This window comes from Microcebus murinus, chromosome 25 (assembly GCF_040939455.1).
Source record: "Microcebus murinus isolate Inina chromosome 25, M.murinus_Inina_mat1.0, whole genome shotgun sequence".
NCBI lineage: Eukaryota > Metazoa > Chordata > Mammalia > Primates > Cheirogaleidae > Microcebus > Microcebus murinus.
The window spans coordinates 4767246-4788961 of record NC_134128.1 but is presented as its reverse complement, the minus strand read 5'-3'; the positions used below and the strand labels follow the sequence as shown (position 1 = coordinate 4788961).

Sequence of the window (21716 nt, the reverse complement as noted above, 5' to 3'; positions counted from 1 at the left end):
TCCAGTGCAAACAGGACCATGAACCGCCCTTTAAAACATTAACATCCAAGCATCTTAAAACATGTCAGGCTTTCATAATCTGACTTTTGCCCAACTCTCCATCTTTCCCTTTTCCCCCTGCCTGTCTGCCCTTTTCTCTGGCATTTCTAAGCTACTGGTGATGCCCTCCTCACCAGTTCCTGTACTTTATACAAATGCATATAGCATTTATGCTTCTCTCACTCTCTTGCTGCTGCCTTGCTTTCCTGCCCTCTCCCCCTTTTAATCTGGCTAAATGCACTCCTTAAGTGTCAGCTCAGGCATTATCTCTAGAACATCCATTCTTTTTTTTTTTTTTTTTTTTTGAGACAGAGTCTCACTTTGTTGCCCAGGCTAGAGTGAGTGCCGTGGCGTCAGCCTAGCTCACAGCAACCTCAAACTCCTGGTCTCAAGCAATCCTACTGCCTCAGCCTCCCGAGTAGCTGGGACTACAGGCATGCGCCACCATGCCCGACTAATTTTTTCTATATATATATCAGTTGGCCAATTAATTTCTTTCTATTTATGGTAGAGACGGGGTCTTGCTCTTGCTCAGGCTGGTTTTGAACTCCTGACCTCGAGCAATCCACCCGCCTTGGCCTCCCAGAGTGCTAGGATTACAGGCTGAGCCACCACGCCCGGCCTAGAACATCTATTCTTAACGCCTTTTGTTTATATTCTTTAAATCCTGGTGCCTACCTCTTAGCAGAAACTCAATAAATAAATAATGATTGAGTAAAACAGATGAAGACTGTATAACGATTATTTCAAAGATTGTCCCCTACAGTCTAGGAGCAGAGGGGAGAGAGATGTAAAGAAATACTTTACAGTTCAGGTGGAAGAGGTACAATAGAAAAATTGATAAAGCACTGAGACAGTCCCCAGGAAGGAGATGCCTGTTTATCTGGAGAAAGAGCCAGAATCAGGAAATACTTCACATAGCAATCGGAGTCTTAAAAGATGAAAAGAAATTGTCAGAATAGTAAAGGAAACTATTTCAGAAATAAGTAGTAAGATGTACACTGATAAAGGTATAAACAGTAGCAGTAATTTTGCAAACCATTAATAGCAAACAACACACTTAACCTGTTGTTAAAAAGGTACTATTATGAAGTAGAGAACAATATACAGTATTACTTTATATGTTTCTACTATATTTTAAAATTTTGTTTCTGGTGGGTTTGTTTATTTATTTTGGGTGGATGAATTTGTGAGTTTTTGAGATGTTTGTATGCCTTGGATTTGGTGATATCAAGTGTCTCCCCAAGTGGCTTGTTCGAGTTTTGGATAATGAGAACTATTTTTTAAAGAAGGAAATAGTCTACTAAAGATTAAGCTTCATTTAAATTCTCAATTTATAAAATAAAAATAAATGTTAATTTTTATAATTATAGCTTTTATCTAACTGTTCTAAGTCATTCATTTTAACTCAAAATATGGATTTGTCAGCAGAACGTGATTTAGAAGTGACTTCAGAGGAAGAGCAAGAAAGTCTTGAAGGAAGGGAAAATAACCAGCCATGGGTATGAAAATATTTAAATTTAAATTTCTGGTTTAGTTTTGTTTGCTTTACATTAAGAATGTAGCAGAATCCAAATGAAATGACCTTTCCAGCTAACCTTCTAGAATCACTAGATCATAATTTAATATTTAATTTAAAAAATATTTTAACTAGTTATAAAGCTTAAAATATTCTTAGAATCCATAGTAACTTATAGCTAACATTTACCCTTGGAGTTGAGGCAAAAAATTTCCTGACTATTGTTTGATCTTCCATTTTTATGATCTCCTTACATGATAAAGAAGGTAACATTAAATATTGAATCATATTACTAAGTAATAGAAATTTTGAACAGTTTCACTGTGATGGCTTCTGAGTTGGATTCATGTTAAAGGAGTTATCGTGGCCGGGTGCGGTGGCTCACGCCTGACATCCTAGCACTCTGGAAGGCCGAGGCCGGCAGATTGTTTGAGCTCAGGAGTTCAAGACCAGCCTGAGCAAGAGCAAGACCCCGTCTCTACTATAAATATAAAGACATTAATTGGCCAACTAATATATATATATAGAAAAAATTAGCCGGGTATGGTGGTGCATGCCTGTAGTCCCAGCTACTCGGGAGGCTGAGGCAGGAGGATCGCTTGAGCCCAGGAGTTTGAGGTTGCCGTGAGCTAGGCTGACGCCACGGCATTCATTCTAGCCTGGGCAACTAAGTGAGACTCTGTCTCAAAAAAAAAAAAAAAGGAGTTATCATCCCCAGTGGTTCAAAATTTGCAATTTTATATTGCTGGTCACTAATGCCAAAGTTAAACATATATTCTACCTTGTGGTCTCTAATTGACTCTGGTGTCTACATTCAGGGAGAAAATGGGGTCATAAAATCAACTCAACTGCCTGTTGAGAGAATCACACCTTGCAGAATGGGACCTTTGGTGTTAGGGTACAAACAATAACTTTCTAACTTATTTCAATATAGGAAATCAGTAAATATTATTAAAATTATTTTATCCACTATCATTACTGGACATTAGAATATTAGAATTTGGACATAAGCAGGTATCTGTACAGATATATAACATTATCATATTATGGTATATAATTTGAATTAAAATTTAAGAATTTGCTTTTCTTTCTGATTGGTGTTGATTTTTTCCCCCTAATAATATAAAATTTGCCTACTTTCCAGTTAGAAATCTTTAGAAACAGTACTGAAATACACTATAGCAGCTCACTATTTAAGGTTTGGTGAGGTAAAATCTTTTTAAAGGAGGACCTCTGTAATACTACAGATCATCTGCTAATTCGGTTTTGGTAGCTTTAATATATAATGAATTAAATTTAGTCCAAACAAATAATGACAAAGTTAAGTTTGCTGGTTTATGTGTTCCTCATATTTTAGGATAAGGCAAATTGTTTTTTATTTCTTAGTTATAATCCAGGGGGTTAGGAGTAGCTAAACATAGATTAAGAAGTTTAACAGTTAATTTTTAATTATTTTCTAATTTTTCTTTGCCCATACTTGGTTACTTAAGGATAAAGTTATTTTAAAAACATGTACCCTGACAGAAAAGACATCTGAGAAACAAAACAAGCAAATTAATCTTCCACATTTACATCTGCAAAAAAAGTCTCAAGAACCAGAAATGGATAAGGATTGTGATAGAGAGAATATATCTGTATATTCAAGACTTCTTTGTGTGAAAAAGGATGAGGAAATGTGGATCAAACAAGGCAAATTAGAGTGGAAAAATAAATTGAAACTCAGCACAAATGAGTTAAAGCTGAAGTGTGGTGAAATTAGTGAAAAATACAAAATTCCCACTTGTCCTGAGGAAGAGCCACTGCGTGATAATGCTAAAGGAGGAGCAGACTTAAAGGAAATGCCTTCTAATTTGACAAATAATAAGCTCTATTGTGAGAAAAAAGATACTGATATCTCTGTGGTATTTCAGGCATTTCTTGAACAAAATGAGCCTAGTCTGACAAATGGCTTTCTATCTCCTTCAGACTCTGGGGCCCTGGAATACTCTTGCCAGTCATCTTCTAAACTTTATTTAAATGACAATAAATTAGACAGTGAAAATAATAACAACCCAGACACTGAACATGTTTTTAACACAAATGAGGAGAATTTTTGTAATGATACAGAAACTAAAAAAGTAAGGAACCCAGAAGTAGTTACAGTTGAAATGAAAGAAGACCAAGAATTTGAAATGCGAATGACAGAAAGCATGAACCAAAATGCCACTAATTGGACATTAGACGTCGGACATATATCTCAATCTAGTGATCCAAAAAGCTCTTTTGATTTATTGCTTACTCCCTTCAAAGAAATGAAGCATTTGAATAAGAAAAAAAGACACAGTATTTCAACTGTTACAGACACTTTTAAGAAAACAAAACCAATACAGGACTTGTTCCAGAAGCCATTGTCTGATAATTGCAGTGCTAATAACTATAAAAGCATGGAACCTGAATTAGAGAATGTGAGTTTTCCCCTGCTGCATAGCGACAGAACATCAAAAGTATATCTAAAAGAAGAATTACAGCAAGATATGCAAAAGTTTAAGAATGAGATAGGCATGTTAAAAGTAGAGTTCCTGGTTTTGGAGAAAGAAAAATTTCAACTTCAAAAAGAGGTAGAGGTTTACTTGCTGCTACTCCTTGTGTTTTCTCTTTATCAATTTTCTGACTCAGTCTGATTTTCTACTTACGAAAAACTCTTGTGTAAAGTGGGGTTATCTAAATATGTAATTGTATATAGAAGTACATTATTTTTGCTGCCTAAATGATACGAGTTCAGGAAAACATTCTCGGAGTCTTCGTTCCTTAATCAACCTATGTCTTTCTATCAATCTTTCGAATGGCATATGAGCTGGGAAACTAGCCATATACCATGTTACCTTCTGCACCAGGTTAAGCATAAACATAATTGCTAAAAAAAAAAAGGATAATAAGCTGTAGGGATTTTCTTCCCTTATTTACTTAAAGATAAATTTCATTTATTTAAACAATAAAATGGGAATACAATGGGAAGCAAGCAGTAATTGAGAAGAGATGTAAAACTATATCTACTTTGAGATTTGCAACAAGTATTCCCAGCTAAACGAACCTCTTTATTGTGCTTTTATGTGTGCAAGTTTATCTGTTTATCTCAAACTCTTGGAGCTCACAACTCTACCATGATACCTTAAATATTTTTGACAACAAATACACATATTTTTTAATGTAGTGTTCTTTTTAATCAGTTCTATATTTCCTTTTTTAAAAATAAAAATCTGGGCTAGGCATGGTGGCTCATGCCTGTAATCCTAGCACTCTGGGAGGCCAAGGCAGGAGGATCACTTGAAGTCAGGAGTTCAAGACCAGCCTCAGCAAGAGCAAAACCCTGTGTCTACTAAAAACAATAGAAAAGAAATTAGCTGCTGCCAGAAGTGGTGGCTCATACCTGTAATCCTAGCACTCTGGGAGGCCGAGGTGGGAGGATCGCTCAAGGTCAGAAGTTTGAAACCAGCCTGAGCAAGAGCGAGACCCCGTCTTTACTAAAAATAGAAAGAAATTAATTGGCCAACTAAAAATATGTAGAAAAAATTAGCCAGGCATGGTGGTGCATGCCTGTAGTCCCAGCTACTCGGGAGGCTGAGGCAGGAGGGTCGCTTGATCCCAGGAGTTTGAGGTTGCTGTGAGCTAGGCTGACGCCATGACACTGTAGCCCAGGCAACAGAGTGAGACTCTGTCTCAAGAAAAGAAAAGAAAAGAAAAGAAAAGAAAAGAAAAGAAAAGAAAAGAAAAGAAAAGAAAAGAGAAATTAGCTAGGCAATGGAAATAGAAAAAATTAGCCGGACATGATGGCATATACCTAGAGTCCCAGCTACTCAGGAGGCTGAGGCAGAAGGATTGCTTGAGACCAGGAGTTTGAGGTTGCTGAGAGCTAGGCTGATGCCATGGCACTGTAGCCCAGGCAATAGAGCAAAACTCTGTCTCGAAAGATAAAAGTGAAAATCTGGCCCATCACTTTGGGAGGCCCAAGCAGGAGGAGCCCCTGAGGCCAGGAGTTTGAGACCAGCGTGGGCAAAACAGGACCCTGTCTCTACAAAAGATAAAAAAAAAAAAAAAAAAATTAGCCAAATGTGGTGATATGCACCCATAGTCCCAGCTTCTGGGGTGGCTGAGGTTGAAGGGTTGCCTGAGCCCAGGAATTTGAGGCTATAGTGAGCCATAATCATGCCATTGTACTCCAAGCCTTGGTGACAGAGTGACCCTATATCCAAAAATTTTAGAAAAAGCCAAAACACATATTTTTAAAAATCATCACTCTCAAATGTTTCTGTTGAATAAGACCTTTACATTATGTTGTTTAATAAAGTAGGGTAGGTTTTGGCATGCATGATTTTATCATATAAGTAGGATAAATCCTTACCCAAAATTTAGTATTTGATTCCAAAAGAGAAAGCTGAGTTCTGCACATTGAGTTTTAAAGATAGACAAAAATCTAGAGGTATTCTTTAAAAAGGTAGCAGGGAGGAGGTGGAAAAAGTGGAGATGGTGAATGGGTGCAAAAATATAGTTGGATAGATACAATGAACAATATTTGGTAGCACAACAAAGTGACTATAATCAACAATAAGTTAGGGTATACTTTAAAATAACTCAAAGAGTGGAATTGGAATGTTCCTAACACAAAGAAATGATAAAGGCCTGAGTTGATGGATACCTCAGTTACTCTGATTTAATTAATTAACATTGTATGCCTGTATCAAAACATCACATTTACCATATAAATATATACAACTATTATGTACCCAGAATAATTAAAAATAAAAAATTTAAAAACTAAAAGCACATGAGGCCTCCTATCCCACTGAACAGATTAAATGACTTTGCTGAGTCACACTTTTAATTTATCTGATTAATTTGATGAACTTAATCTGGTAATTTATCTGGTTCAGCATTATGGAAGTGTATCATCTCTTTTGGTACCATAAATGCTAGGTAATGCCACTTCAGAAGTTTTGGATGAATCATTTAATCTTTCTTGGTTTTACTCCCATTATCAGTAGGTAACAGGGCTAAAGTGGACAATTACTTATAATGTATATCCTCCAGCTGTGTATGCCTACTGATTGTGAAATTTGGAAAGCATCTCATTTTCCAGAATTCCACACTAGCAACTCAGCAGTTTCACTTTGCTTCTTGTGTTGTGGCAAGCTTTAGTTCCTGAATTTCAGTGAGCACCTTCTTTTTTTGATATCCCAAGATGAAAATGAAAAAAGAATGGTAGAAGGCAGTAGGGAAAAGAATAACTTAGTGCAGAAAGGGAAAGCCCCACAGTGTCACATCCTCTAAATCTGGCTGTTTATTGTAAAATCCAGGTGGTAAAGGCAGAAGATGACATATTTTGTGTCATTTTATTTCTCTGTTTCTGCCAACAGTGAAAATTAAAATTAGATATTGAAGAGTAGGTGGGAATAAAAGCACAATACTAACAAGAGTCCTTTTGGAAATTTTGGAAAATTCTGTTTCATTTACTTAAATAGAAATGAAGCAGAATTTATGAAAATTTCAATGATAAAATTATAATAATTATATCACTATATATGATATATAGTGATATGATTATAATCATATATAGTGATATATGATTATAGTGATATATGATTATTATCATATGTAGTGATATATGATTATAGTGATATGTAATTATAATCATATATAGTGATAAAATTAAAGTAGGCACAAAATATTTTTAGTGACTAAAATCATGACAATTAAACTGAGTGAAGTGGTAAGTTCAACAAAAAGAAAACAGTTCTGTTTGTTGAATAGAGTAATAACAATTATCCTTAGTATGAAACTTTCATTAAAGGTTGAAGAAGAAAGGAAGAAACACAAAAGTCAGGAAATGGACGTATCAGAAAACCTGTATGATGGTGGTGATGATGATGATGGCGGATTAATTCAACAAAGAAAGAGTGGAAAAACTGATAATCAGCAATTTAGTAGGAAAGAGAAGGAAAAGTGTGATAGGTAAGACAATAGCAATATTTAACATAATTTTTATTGTAGCATAAAACTAATTCTAATTTGGGCTAATATTCATGATTAACAAATTTTATACTTTTACTAGGGATATTCAGCCTTATCTGATAATCAGAAAAGTGCAAATTAATAATGAGATATCATTTTTTCCAATCATACTGATATTTTACTACAAAAATAACAGCCAGTGTTGGCAAATGGGAGGGAAAAGGCATTCTCATATGTTGTTGGTAAATGAAACTGGTAAATCCTTACTGAAGGGTCATTTAGTAGCATGTATCAAAATTTCAAATATATTATTCTTTTAACCTAACAGCTTCTCTTCTGGGACAAGTGATCCTACAGGAAAACGTGACTTGTGTAAATACATGTTAAGGACATTAATTATATATTATATATAACATACAATAGGCATATATATTATATGTATAACATTATGCTAAGGGTGTATAATATATGTAAAGGATATTTATATAAATATGACATTACATGTATATGTGTGTTAAGGATATTTATTATAGCATTGCCATATCAAAAATAAAATACCCATGAATAAGAAAATAGTTAAATTGTCATACCCATTATATGCAACCACTTAAAAAATAAGGTTTAGATCTGTAGTGTACTGATTATTTCCCAAAGCATATTTAAAGCATTTAGTTTGATGACACATCTTAAGCAAATTTTGTTAGAATTCTTGTAATATCCACTGAGTTGCCAAAGAAAGCTACATGCTATCATGGCACTCTACCTTGTTACCAACAAAATTGCCAGTTATTAAATTTTTAGTCTTTATTCTCAATGTTTGAGTGCTTAAATATTGAACCCTCAAATTAATCTGAATATTGCCAATGAATTGTACATGGGAATCCATATTCCATAGAAATATTTCAGTATATTGGGTAAAACTTATTAAAAATACATCCAAGGATCTTTGATCTACTAAACCAGGAATTGGCCAACTTTTTCTGTAAGGAGTCAGATAGTAAATATTTTAGGCTTTGTGGACCATAAGGTTTCTATTGTAGTCTAAAATCTGTCATACAGTACCAAGAAGAGGAAGCCCAAAATAAAAATAAAAATAATAAAAAAAAAATCTGTCATACAGGATAAGTGAATGGGTGTGGCTGTGTTCCAGTAACACTTTGCTCATTCAGACAGGCTTGTGGATTTGTTTGGCCCACAAGCACTAATTTGCTGACCCTTCTGCCAAAACCAACGTGCTGACAATGCAGTGAATCTGCTTTTTAAAGGCAACCTGCATGCATGCCAGCATCCTTCCTGTTAAAAGATAGTGTATGTAAATATGCACCATAGCATGTTTTCCAACAGTGGCTTCGTGTTATATAATTTACAAAAAATGAGTTTACAAAGTAAGGTTCTTTTCTGCATTTCTCCCCTTTTATTCCATTTATAGAATCTAGTAACTGAAATAGATTACTTTGTGAATTTGATGAGTATATAAATCCTAGAGTTAGATGATTTTTACTGACCTTGAAATTTTTAGTCTTATAGATAAGCATGAGCAAAATGATAATCAGTTTATATAATATAGAAATGTTCAAGGGGCCTTTTAGTGCCATAATTTTATGAATTGAATATTTTATACCTTAGTTTGACATTTAAAAAATGTTATATATATATATGTAATTTAGAAAACATTTCAAGTGTTAAAATATACTATATAATTGTTATAGAAGGATTGCAAAATGCAGCTAAATAAGAAGACAATTAAATCATTTACTATCATGCCACTTAGGTATGATATCCTTGAAATAACTTTCTATACTCACATTCTCAAATATCTTTTCCATTCAATCATGAACTCACTCCAATAATTTTCACTCAAACCACTCCTCCAAAATTATTTTCCTCAAAGTTTCCACTGATTTTCACTTTATTAAATCTAGACATAATTTCTTAGACCTCATTTAAATGAACCTATCAGCAATATTTGACCCCATGGAAAGATCTCTCCTCCCTAATAACCCTTTCTTCACTTGGCTTTCAGGATGTCACTCACTCACCTGGTTTTTCCTCCTGCCTTTGTAGTCCATCCATCCCAGGCTGGTTTGCGTGCTTCTCCTCATCTCCCCTTTTTACACATTGATGTATCCTTGGGCTTAGTCCTCGATCTTATTTCTCATGACTTTTACTACCTTGCATATGCTAATGATTTCCAAATTTATATCTCCAGCTAAATTTATATCTCTTCTTAATTCCAGACCTGTGTACCACACTGCTTACTTGACATCTCTCTTTGGTTAGCTGTTGGGTATCACAGATTTAATCAGGTCCAAAATTGAGCTGCTGATGTTCTTCCTCATACCTTCCCCCTCAGGCAGTCTTTCCTACTTGTGTTAATGGCAACTCTGCCAGTTGCTCTGTTAGAAACCTTGGTGTCATCCTTGACTCTCTCTCTTCCTGATTCCTGACATCTAATCTGTCAGCAAATCTTGGTTGTTATCAGGTCTGCCTTCACAATATATCCAGAAGCAAGTCACATCTTCTGTGTCTAGGCCACCACCATCTGCTGTCTAGAGGAGTGTAATAGACTACAAATTGGGTTTCTTGTTCTTCTTTTTTAAAAAAATCCTTTTACCATCAATTCTTAACCTGGTGGACCTATTAAAGTCAGATTATGTCATTCCACTGCTTAAAAATCCTCTTATTGCCTCCCATTTCACTCAGTATGTTTCAGTTTTTCCTAATACCTAAAAGGCAGTACATCATCTGACCCTGTTGTCTGTATGCCTTAAACTTCTATCTATTTTTCTATCCCTTTCGCTCTGCTCCAGCCACATTGAACTTCTCACTGTTCCTTAAAGACTCCAGGCTTACCATTGTACTTGGTAGTTCACTCCATCCAGAATGCTTTTCCCTCAGGTATCTTGCCAGCTTGCTTCCTCCATTCTTTCAGTTCTTTACTTACTATAAAGCCACTTTCTCAGAAAGGCCTTTTCTGGCCACCCTAATATGTTTACCACCCTTCCCCTCCAATGCATACAAATTTCATTTTCCTGCTTTAGTTTTTCTCCTTTAATAATTAACATACTATATAGTTTTCCTACCTATTTTATTTTTATTGTGTTTTCACTTCATTCTTACTAGAATTTTTGTCTGTTTCACTGCCATATTCTCAGTGCCTAGAAGAGGGCCTAGATCCCACTCAATAAATACTTGTTAAATGAGTGAATGGAGTTTACCCTAAACCTTAGACTAGTTCTCGCCGATGAAACAGTTTGACATGGGTTCATTATGTCAATTTTACCTGGCCATTATATGCATTTTTTGGGAGTCTGTTGGCTCTTTCTAATACTCTATATTCTCTGTATCAATGTTTTTCCATTTAGAGAGAAAAAACCAATATTGTGGTTATTATTTATTCTTACAGTGGTAATTATGATAGTTTTAATTATGGTAAGATGGATCAAAGGAATTGAAGACTTAATTTGTATTTCATTAAGAAAAATCCAATATAATAAGGATGGTAAATTGAATGGACTTAAAAAATTATTTCCAGGGTCAGGCACGATGGCTCATGCCTATAATCCTAGCACTCTGTGAGGCTGAGGTGGGAGGATTGTTTGAGGTTAGGAGTTCGAGACCAGCTTGAGCAAGAGTGAGAACCTGTCTCTACTAACAATAGAAAAAAATAGCTGGGTGCTGTGGCATGTGCCTGTAGTCCCAGCTACTTGGGAGGCTGAGGCAGAAGGATCGCTTGAGCCCAGGAATTTGAGGTTGCTGTGAGCTATGATGGTGCAGCCGAATTCCAGCCAGGGGCGACATAGTGAGACTCTATCTCAAAAAAAAAAAAAAAAATTCTTGCCAAAGGATTAAAGACGCACTTCGAATGTCTTACTTTCTATATTAAGAGAGCTGGTCAGGCACAGTCTCTTGTGACAGAGCAGCTGCTGATCTTATATGGGGTTCCGGGAAAAGTGGAATTTAAGGATTGTCAGACTTTCAGAAGCATAGGTGGGTTGACATCGTTTGTAACAATGTGGTTGAGTGACATTGTTGATGGCTTGGCACTCCCAGGCATGTTTATTGCGGTGAGTTTGTCTGACTGGCTGGCTTTCAGAAGCAAGCTGCTGACATTGGTTGGTGAGTGAGGCCAGTGGTCATTGACCGATTAGATTTAAAACTGGTTCTGGGTGGCTCATTGCTACCATGGCTACAAATCAGTCCCTTTTAAAGTTTGAGGCAATTTTAACCAGTTGTTTTCTGTTTAAAAGTTGCCTCCCATCAAGTATGTTCAAAATGAAACTATTCCAGAACTGTAGACTTATTTTTCAAGTTTGGGTTAAGAGGAATTGTTCAATAATTGCTGTTAGGAAGATCTCCCCCAACCCTTTTTTAAAAAAGATGTTTATTCTTAACCAAAAGAGTTATCCACATAATTTTGGTTTTTTGTAAATTGTTAGTTGGTTAGTTTATTTATTTATTTGGTATTTTAAGGGGTTCATCTCAACTCCTAACATAATAATCTTTAGTGGGAAATTTCAGTCTCTGAAAATTTATATAGGTATATGATAGTAATATTCTTATGTATGTGTTTGCTCTATAAAAAAGTAATTACAATTTTCTACTGGTAAATCCAGTGTTTTATATTAGGATTAAATACTAGGCTAAAAGTGTTCAAAAGTTAGCAAATTATTTCATATTCAAGCAAAATCATGTCTAATTAGAATATTGCTATTCTTGAACTATATAATGACATATACATATTTTAAAAGTAAGATTTTCCCTCTACAGTATTTTCACCACTGCGCCCGGCCCTAAATTAAACATTATTATATTTAAAAACAAAAATATAGGGCTGGGCGGGGTGGCTCACGCCAGTAATCCTAGCACTCTGGGAGGCCAAGGCAGGCAGATCGCTCAAGGTCAGGCTCATGCCTGTGAGTCCCAGCTACTCGGGAATAAAAAAATAAAAAAAAATAAAAAATAAAAAAATAAAAACAAAAATATAGCACAAATATAATTACTAGCCCCATGTCTAAGAGTCATCACTCACAGGTGGTGCGCACCAGCCTTCTAGTGTAGCATTCAAGTTTAGTGTAGGATTCACCTCTTGTGATTTGCTTCCATGTATTTTACACTTTTCCTTTCAAGTTCCTAGGAAACACCCAGATACCATGTACCTAATCTTGGTGCTCACATTCTGTTCTCTAAGTAGTATGATTTTCTTCTACTGCTGACCTGGGGAGCTCCTCTTATATTTTCCCTTTTCTGTAAAGCCTTCCTTGTGCTCAGATAGAACTTTTCATAGATTTTCTCTTATATATCATACTGTAGCATAACTGTATTATTTTTACCTTTTTTTTTTGAAGCAGATAATATACATTTCTTTTCTTTTTTTCTTTTTTGAGACAGAGTCTCACTTTGTTGCCCAGGCTAGAGTGCCGTGGCGTCAGCCTAGCTCACAGCAACCTTAAACTCCTGGGCTCAAGTGATCCTTCTGCCTCAGCCTCCCGAGTAGCTGGGACCACAGGCATGCGCCACCATGCCCGGCTAATTTTTTCTATATATTTTTAGTTGTCCAGATAATTTCTTTCTATTTTTAGTAGAGAGTGGGTCTCACTCTTGCTCAGGCTGGTTTTGAACTCCTGACCTGGAGCAGTCCCCTCCCCTTGGCCTCCCAGAGTGTTAGGATTATAGGGGTGAGCCACCGCGCCCGGCCTACATTTCTTTATATGTTGTTGGTACTTCATAACTGTTTTCTGAGTTGATAAATGAATTGAGATGGGGAAGTGTTGGAATTTTACAAACTTTTTTTATTCTTTGTCAGTATAATCATCAGAAAACATTTGCTTTTTTATGGATTTTTTAAAGTAGTGGTCCTGCTTTGCACATGAAGGACGTAAGGAAAAATGATAATGAAAAATGGATCTCAGAATCTGCGATGACACCAGTGTTTGAGAAGGCCAATTTACTCACTGGCGGTCTGCTACGAGGGAATGATGACAGCAGTTTGAGTGAGCTAGAGGAAGATGAAGGAAGGTAACATCTATATGTTCTTTATTTTCCCTGTGAAAGAATGTTAGGAGTGCTTGCTTTCTCTGGAAATATAATAATCTGCCAAAGCTAGAGAATCTCAAATATATCAATGCTGTTGAAAGATTAAGATGAGGACTGGGACTTTGACAAGGAGGAGTTTCAAAATGGTTGCCATGGAACCCTGACTGTAGTGGATAAACAGACAACTGTTGAGAGAATTTTTACTGGGAAAGACAGTGGAGAAATGGAGGATAAATTATGAAGATTATGAGATTCAAAGGAGTTTTCTTTTTTATTTTAATATAGAATTTTTTGTAGTATTTTTTTATACTGTTGGGAATTGTCCAGTAGAGGATATGTTTATTAAATTTAATTGTGTTTGTGTGTCTAAGCATTAGGAAACTTGATACATTATTTATTTATTTATTTTTTTGAGACAGAGTCTCGCTTTGTTGCCCAGGCTAGCGTGAGTGTCGTGGCGTCAGCCTAGCTCACAGCAACCTCAAGCTCCTGGGCTCAAGAAATCCTTCTGCCTTAGCCTCCCGGGTAGCTGGGACTACAGGCATGCGCCACCATGCCTGGCTAATTTTAAATATATATGTGTGTATATATATATATATATATATATATTAGTTGGCCAATTAATTTCTTTCTATTTATAGTAGAGACAGGGTCTCGCTCTTGCTCAGGCTGGTTTCGAACTCCTGACCTTGAGCAATCCACCCGCCTCAGCCTCCCAGAGTGCTAGGATTACAGGCGTGAGCCACCGCGCCCGGCCTTGATACATTATTTTTTAAAAGATTTATAGTAAGCTAGTTGTCCTTAGAACATGTATAGTTTTATGTATTCCTGTATAGTTTTATGGTAAAGAGGTAGTTCATTCAGAATTAGTTCAGAAATGGAATCTCCTAATGTAACTGAACATATAAATGACCTAAAAAGTAAACTATCATACATAGATTTTTTAAAATAATGTAATTAATAAGCAAACACTTAGATCATACTGAATAGAATTTAAACATTTCTTGATGATTGTATATATTACAATATCTTTGACAGTAGCATCATGAATATCAGTAGGGTAGATACTCTAAAGTATCAGGCGTATCATCTCGAGAGATTAGATTCTGGGGAGAAGGGGAGGATTTCATTTATATACAATAGAAAAGCAAACTATTTAATATCACAGATTATTACTTTTGGATTGTAACTTTGGATTATAAAGTTCTGAAATATAAAAATCAGGTTTCCCTGTAACAACAGTGTCAGCATGTATTGTGCGCTCAACAAATATTTATTGAATGCATGAATAAACAGTTTAATACGTGACTGAATGCCTGTTTATGAATTTCTCTATAATAAATAAATTTTAAATTTATTGAATGTAGGTTTCCAAAATTGATTAGGTATAAAGCCTTTTATTTTACAAAAATATTTCCAAAATTTAGAAATTATTGTTTATAATTATAGCCAGAAATGACATGATAATATGAATTCATCTGCTATCATATAACTTATAAACACTTGCAAATAAGTATTACTTTCACAGCATATTGTGAAATGCATGTTTTGGAACCAAAACCTATTTATGTACCTTCCTCACAGAACTGTGAAGATTAAAATGAATTTAACATATGTACAGTGCTTAGAATAACATAAAGTAAGTACATAGTAAGTCCTGAAAAAGCTAACTAATATCATCATTAAGAAAGGGTTTCCCTCGTTTAGGGACATAAGTAATATTTTTCAAATAGGTTTTAGTGCCAGTAAAAACTTGTTTTTATTGAAAAGGACAATAACAAGAACAAAAATATCTGGCATATTTATTTCTATCAAATAATGCAAATAACATTGTTTTTCCTTTTGCTGTGACTGTCAGAAAGCTTGATCTAAATTTAATTCTTTGTTATGATATTATTAATAGTATGTTTTCTTTGTTCCTTAATACAATGCTGTTTGTAGTTTAATCCCCCTTGTAGAAAATTATTGTATTTTAAATTACCTATAAAACAATTGCCTGTAAACTTTATGAATAGGAGAAATATATAACAAATTCATAGATTTTATATATAAAAAAATAGTTTTAGATATTTTTCTGTTTACATATTTACTATTAACCTGAAAGGAATTATTTGTTTTTTTAGGTCTGGAAAGAAAACATCTAATGAAAAGAACAAGGTATTGTAAAACATAAATTGCCAAAAATATTATTGTTAAAAAATACATTATAATTGTGGGGGGAGGGGGAGGAAAGGGCATTTATTGAAACCTTAAAATCTGTACCCCCATAATATGCCAAAAAAAATACATTATAAGAGATAAAGTGAAAAAATAGAGAATGTTTTTCTGTAATGACATTTACTTTGAAAAAGTGATTAGGAAGCAAGCAGTAGCCATTGATAAAGATAACTTTTTAACAAAACATAGTTCCTTTAAGAAATACCTGTGCTTTTGATCATATAAAAGGATGGATAATTACCACTTCTGTATACCTAGTATATGCAATAAGTATTTTGGGGATGTTTTGAAACAATGTTATTTATTTTGTAGGGCAAAAAGCAAATACATTCTATGGATGACCTTGATGACTTAACTCGGTCATCTGAAACAGCCTCAGAGGATTGTGAGTTGCCTTACTGGAATTATAAGAATACTATGTTGCTCATTGAACAACTTGGAATGGATTGTAAAGGTAGGGGCCACTGTATAAATTTCTTTTTTCTTTTCTTTTTTTTTTTTGAGACAGAGTCTCACTTTGTTGTCCAGGCTAGAGCGAGTGCTGTGGCGTCAGCCTAGCGCACAGCAACCTCAAACTCCTGGGCTCAAGCGATCCTCCTGCCTCAGCCTCCCGAGTAGCTGGGACTACAGGCATGTGCCACCATGCCCAGCTAATTTTTTCTACATATATATTAGTTGGCCAATTAATTTCTTTCAATTTATAGTAGAGACGGGGTCTCGCTCTTGCTCAGGCTGGTTTTGAACTCCTGACCTCAAGCAATCCGCCTGCCTCGGCCTCCCAGAATGCTAGGATTATAGGTGTGAGCCACTTCGCCCGGCCCACTGCATAAATTTAAGACCTATGTATGTATTCTGCAATAATGTATGCACACATTGCTTAGCACTGCACCACAGAACACTGAAGTGTTACAGTGATGTTCATTTCAGAAATATTCTTTATGTTAAAATACAATGAGAACTGCTGTAATTGTGTACTCTCAGCCAAGGAGGTATGATAATTCCACTGTAAATGGCACTCCTGGTCTTTTAGTTGACTCTGCTTCTCTCCTGTGCCTTTACCCAAGGTCAGGTTACCATTATCTGCCCCCTGGAATACTGTAATAACCTTAGAACTGTTTTCCCTGTTACCTCACTTCCCAAAACCATGGTCTACTCTGCAACCATATCCTATACTAAAAAATTCAGATCTGACCATTTTACCCCTTAGTTTAAAGTCCAGCTATCACTTCTCATTGCCAGAAGGTTAAAGATCTCAGTCTTCTAGCTTTGTCCTGCATCATTTCATACCCTTGTTTATCTCTGTGTCCCAGCCACTGTCTTAGGTGTTTGTTCTTGCAATCAGTAGTTTTAGTGAAGTGTAACTGATATATGATAAATTGCACATAGATAAAATGTACAATTTGTCAAAATATATGCATGTGAAACCATCACCGTAATCATGATAGTTAACATTTCCATCACCAACAACAATCTCCTCAGGCTCCTTTGCATTGCCTTGTTAAGAAATGGCTAAATTGTTTTCCAAAGTACTTGTATTATTTTCCATTCCCATCAGCAGTATGTGATAGTTCCAGTTGCTCTGTATGATCACAAACACTTAGTATTGTCATTATTTTTTTCATTTTTAGTCATTCTGATGACTGTGTATTGTGCATATATCATCATGGTTTTAATGTGCATCACTAATGCCTAACAATGTGGAGCATCTGTACATCTTCTTTCATGAACTGTCTTTTCAGATATTTTGCCATTTAAAAAATTAGGTTGTTTGTATTCCTATTTGTTGGGTTTTAAGAGTTCTTTATATATTCTATGTGGTATTCCTTTATTTACTATATTTTTGGCAGGCATTTTTTCCCTTAGTTTGTAGGCTGACTTTTATTCTCTTTGTAGTATATTTTGAAGAGCAGACCTTTTTATTTTCATAAAGACTAATTTGTTTTTTCAATTATGGATTTTGCTTTTTGTGTCACATCTGAGAAATCTTTGCCTAGCACCAAGTCATAAAGATTTTCTCCTGTCCTTTCTTCTATATGTTTTATAGTTTTAGGCCTTTCATTTAGATCTATGATCCATTTTTTTTTTTTGAGCCAGAGTCTCGCTTGTTGCCCAGGCTAGAGTGAGTGCCGTGGCGTCAGCCTAGCTCACAGCAACCTCAAACTCCTGGGCTCAAGCAATCCTTCTGCCTCAGCCTCCCGAGTAGCTGGGACTACAGGCATGCGCCACCATGCCCGGCTAATGTTATATATATATTAGTTGGCCAATTAATTTCTTTCCACCTATAGTAAGGACGGGGGTCTTGCTCTTGCTCAGGCTGGTTTCGAACTCCTGACCTCGAGCAATCCGCCCGCCTCAGCCTCCCAGAGTGCTAGGATTACAGGCGTGAGCCACTGCACCCGGCTTATGATCCATTTTGAATTCATTTTTATGTAAGGTGTGAAGTATAGATTCAAGTTCATTTTTGGGATATGGATATACAATAGTTTCAGTACCATGTGTCGAAAGGCTGTCTGTTCCCACTACATTGCCATTATGCCTTTGTCAAATATAAGTTGGCTGTGTATATGTGGGTCTATTTTTGGAATGTCGATTTTGTTCTATTGATCTACAGGTGTTTCTTGAATTAATAATAAGGGTTTCATCCTGGTAAACCCATTGTCTAAGTTGAAAATCCATTTTTAATACCCCAATCAGCTCATCTTAAAGTTGAAAAATCATAATTTGAACCATTTTAAGTTGACCATCTGTATTTGGCTTTCTTTTTTTTATATAGCTTGAGCATCCCTAATCCAAAAATCCAAAATCTGAAGTGCTCCAAAATCTAAAAGTTTTGATTGCCAATATGACACCATATGTAGAAAATTCCACGTCCTACCTCATGTACACAAACTTTGTTTCATGCACAAAATTATTAAAAGTATTATCTAAAATTACCTTCAGGCTATGTGTATGAGATGTATATGAAACATAAGTGAATTTCATGTCTAGTCTTGGGTCCCATCTTCAAGATATCTCATTATATATATGCAGGTATTCTAAAATCTGAAAAAAATCCAAAATCTGAAACACTTCTGATCCAAAATATTTAGATAAAGGATATTCAACCTGTACCAGTATCACAATCTTTTGATTACTATAGATTTATAATAATTGTTGAAATCAACCCTCCAATTTTGTTCTTTTTCAGAGTTATTTTTGCTATTATAGATCCTTTGTATGTCTGCATAAATTTTAGAATCAGCATGTCAATTTTTTTAAAAGCCTACTGGCTTGCTGGGGTGGGAATTAGATTGGGATTATTTTGAATCTATAGATAATTTGGGGAGAATTGATAATGAGGCCAGGTGCGGTGGCTCACACCTATATTCCTAGCACTCTGGGAGACTGAGGCGGGTGGATTGCTTAAGGTCAGGAGTTCGAAACCAGCCTGAGCAAGAGCGAGACCCCGTCTCTACTAAAAATAGAAAGAAATTAATTGGCCAACTAATATATATAGAAAAAAATTAGCTGGGCATGGTGGCACATGCCTGTAGTCCCAGCTACTCAGGAGGCTGAGGCAGAAGGATTGCTTGAGCCCAGGAGTTTGAGGTTGCTGTGAGCTAGGCTGACGCCACAGCACTCATTCTAGCCTAGGCAACAAAGCGAGACTCCGTCTCAAACAACAACAACAAAAATAACGAATCTTTCCACTCCTTAATAAAATGTATCTCTCCATTTATATAGGTTGTATTTAATTTTCACAGTAATATTATATAATTTCTGGTGTATAGTTCTTTCCATATTTTATCAGATTTATCTGTATTTCATTTTTTAAAATTAAAAAAGATTTTTTAAGGGGCAGAGTCTCACTCTGTCACCCAGGCTAGAGTGCAGTGGGGTGATCACAGCTTACTGCAACCTCCAGCACCTGGGTTCATGCGATCCTCTTACCTCAGCCTCCTGCCCCTGGCTAATTTTAAAAATATTTTTGAAGGGATGCGATTTACTGTGTTCTCCAGGCTGGTCTTAAACTCTTAGCATCAAGCAATACCACTACTTCAGCCACCCAAAGTGCTGGGAGAGATTATAGGTGTAAGCCACCAAGCCCAGCTTGTATTTCATTTTTTTGATAAAGTTGTAAGTGATATTTTTAAGATTTCAATTTGATTGTTTATTGCTATTATACAGAAATACACTTTTTATTTGTTACTACACTTTAAGCTAACCAAGATCAGAGGTCCTGTTTGTTTTATCTGCAGAGCTTAGTATAATGTCTTCCATATTGTACGCACTCAGTATATATTTGTTTTGTGTATGGATGATTGAATATTAAAATATATAGTCCTTTATGTCTAGAAAATATTCATATTAATATATTTTATTTCTTTTTTCCTCTCTGGTACAGATTCAGTTAGCCTTTTGAAAATCCAGGATGCAGTTCTTTCATGTGAAAGATTAATGGAACTTAAAAAAAATCACTGTGAACAACTTAAAATAAAAATTAAAAAAATGGAAAATAAGGTTAGTGTCCTACAGAAGGAGCTATCTGAAACAAAAGAAATCAAATCACAATTAGAGCATCAAAAAGTTGAACTGGAACGAGAACTCTGCAGTTTAAGGTATGATATACTAGTTTTAAAAAATGTTTGAATTGGCCGGGCGCAGTGCCTCACGCCTGTAATCCTAGCACTCTGGGAGGCCAAGGTGGGTGGATTGCTCAAGGTCAGGAGTTCGAAACTAGCCTGAGCAAGAGCGAGACCCCATCTCTACTATAAATAGAAAGAAATTAATTGGCCAACTAATATATATAGAAAAAATTAGCCGGGTATGGTTGTGCATGCCTGTAGTCCCAGCTACTTCGGAGGCTGAGGCAGCAGGATTGCTTGAGCCCAGGAGTTTGAGGTTGTTGTGAGCTAGGCTGATGCCATGGCACTCACTCTAGCCTCGGCAACAAAGTGAGACTCTGTCTCAAAAAAAAAAAAAGAAAAAAATATTTGAATTATCTGTTTTCTTAAAGATATGTAACAGAATTTTTATATTGCTGACTTACCTTCTTGGCTTTAATAGAGGAGAAAACTTCTTAGTCCTGTGGAAAATGAAATTCTTAGAAGGAAATAACATAACAAGTTCTTATCTGTGAATACTTCCAATAATTAGTTACATATATTTTTCTAAGTCATCATTGTAATGATTATATGGAAGTCAGCCATATGGAATTCTCATTATTTATTTAAGGCATTGAATTTGGGGTTTTTAAAACTTTTTGTATTATAATTAATGCTACAAGGAATATCTTTTATATAAATCTTTTTCTACATTTCTAAGTATTTACTTTGAATAATCTCTTAAGTATAGAATTACTTGATTAAAATATAGGAACCTTTTTGAAAGGCCTTTGATCAACATTTTAAAGTTATTCTCAAGAAAGTTTATATTAATTTATAATTCTACCAACAGAATATGAAATGGCTATTTTTCTCAACCCAGAATAATTTTTAGAAAAAATTTTATACAAATTCATTCTTTTTTTTTTAAGATAGTAATGAAAGAGTTGAGAGAAAACAAATTCATTCTTAATATATATAGAATAAAAAGCAAAGTCGAAAGCAATTGATGATTAGTTTATTCAATATCTTTCTCTCCTATGCAGGTAAAAGTAGTTTAGAGTTCTATGATGAAAACACATATTCTTTTTTTTTTTTTTTTTTTTAATTTTTTTTTTTACCCAGATATCCTCGACTACACGTGTGGTAAAAACACATATTCTTTATTGTTTAATTAAATATTAAGACCTGTGTTGTTCCAAAATTTTAAAATTGTTTATAAAATACATAATAATCAACAAGATAAGTTGAAAGTAGTACCTGAAAAGAAACATAGAAAGTGTGGGGTAACAGATGTTAGATTTAGCCTAGTCTTAGATTATAGTAATCTGCAGATA

At 35.1% G+C, this 21716-nt stretch overlaps 1 protein-coding gene across 8 annotated transcripts in view; it reads left to right on the top strand.

The window, feature by feature from the left end:
• ANKRD26 (ankyrin repeat domain 26) overlaps window positions 1-21716 on the top strand; it is a 105221-nt gene that overhangs the window by 41710 nt on the left and 41795 nt on the right. For 2 of the 8 annotated variants that reach the window (XM_075997618.1, XM_075997615.1), the window contains 7 exons: window positions 1468-1541; window positions 3049-4155; window positions 7383-7543; window positions 13394-13561; window positions 15703-15736; window positions 16109-16250; window positions 20181-20394. In XM_075997618.1, the coding sequence (XP_075853733.1) occupies window positions 1468-1541; window positions 3049-4155; window positions 7383-7543; window positions 13394-13561; window positions 15703-15736; window positions 16109-16250; window positions 20181-20394 (1900 nt within the window). The remainder of the gene's footprint in view (window positions 1-1467; window positions 1542-3048; window positions 4156-7382; window positions 7544-13393; window positions 13562-15702; window positions 15737-16108; window positions 16251-20180; window positions 20395-21716) is intronic. The other 6 variants (XM_075997623.1, XM_075997619.1, XM_075997616.1 and 3 more) reach the window with 5 other exon arrangements.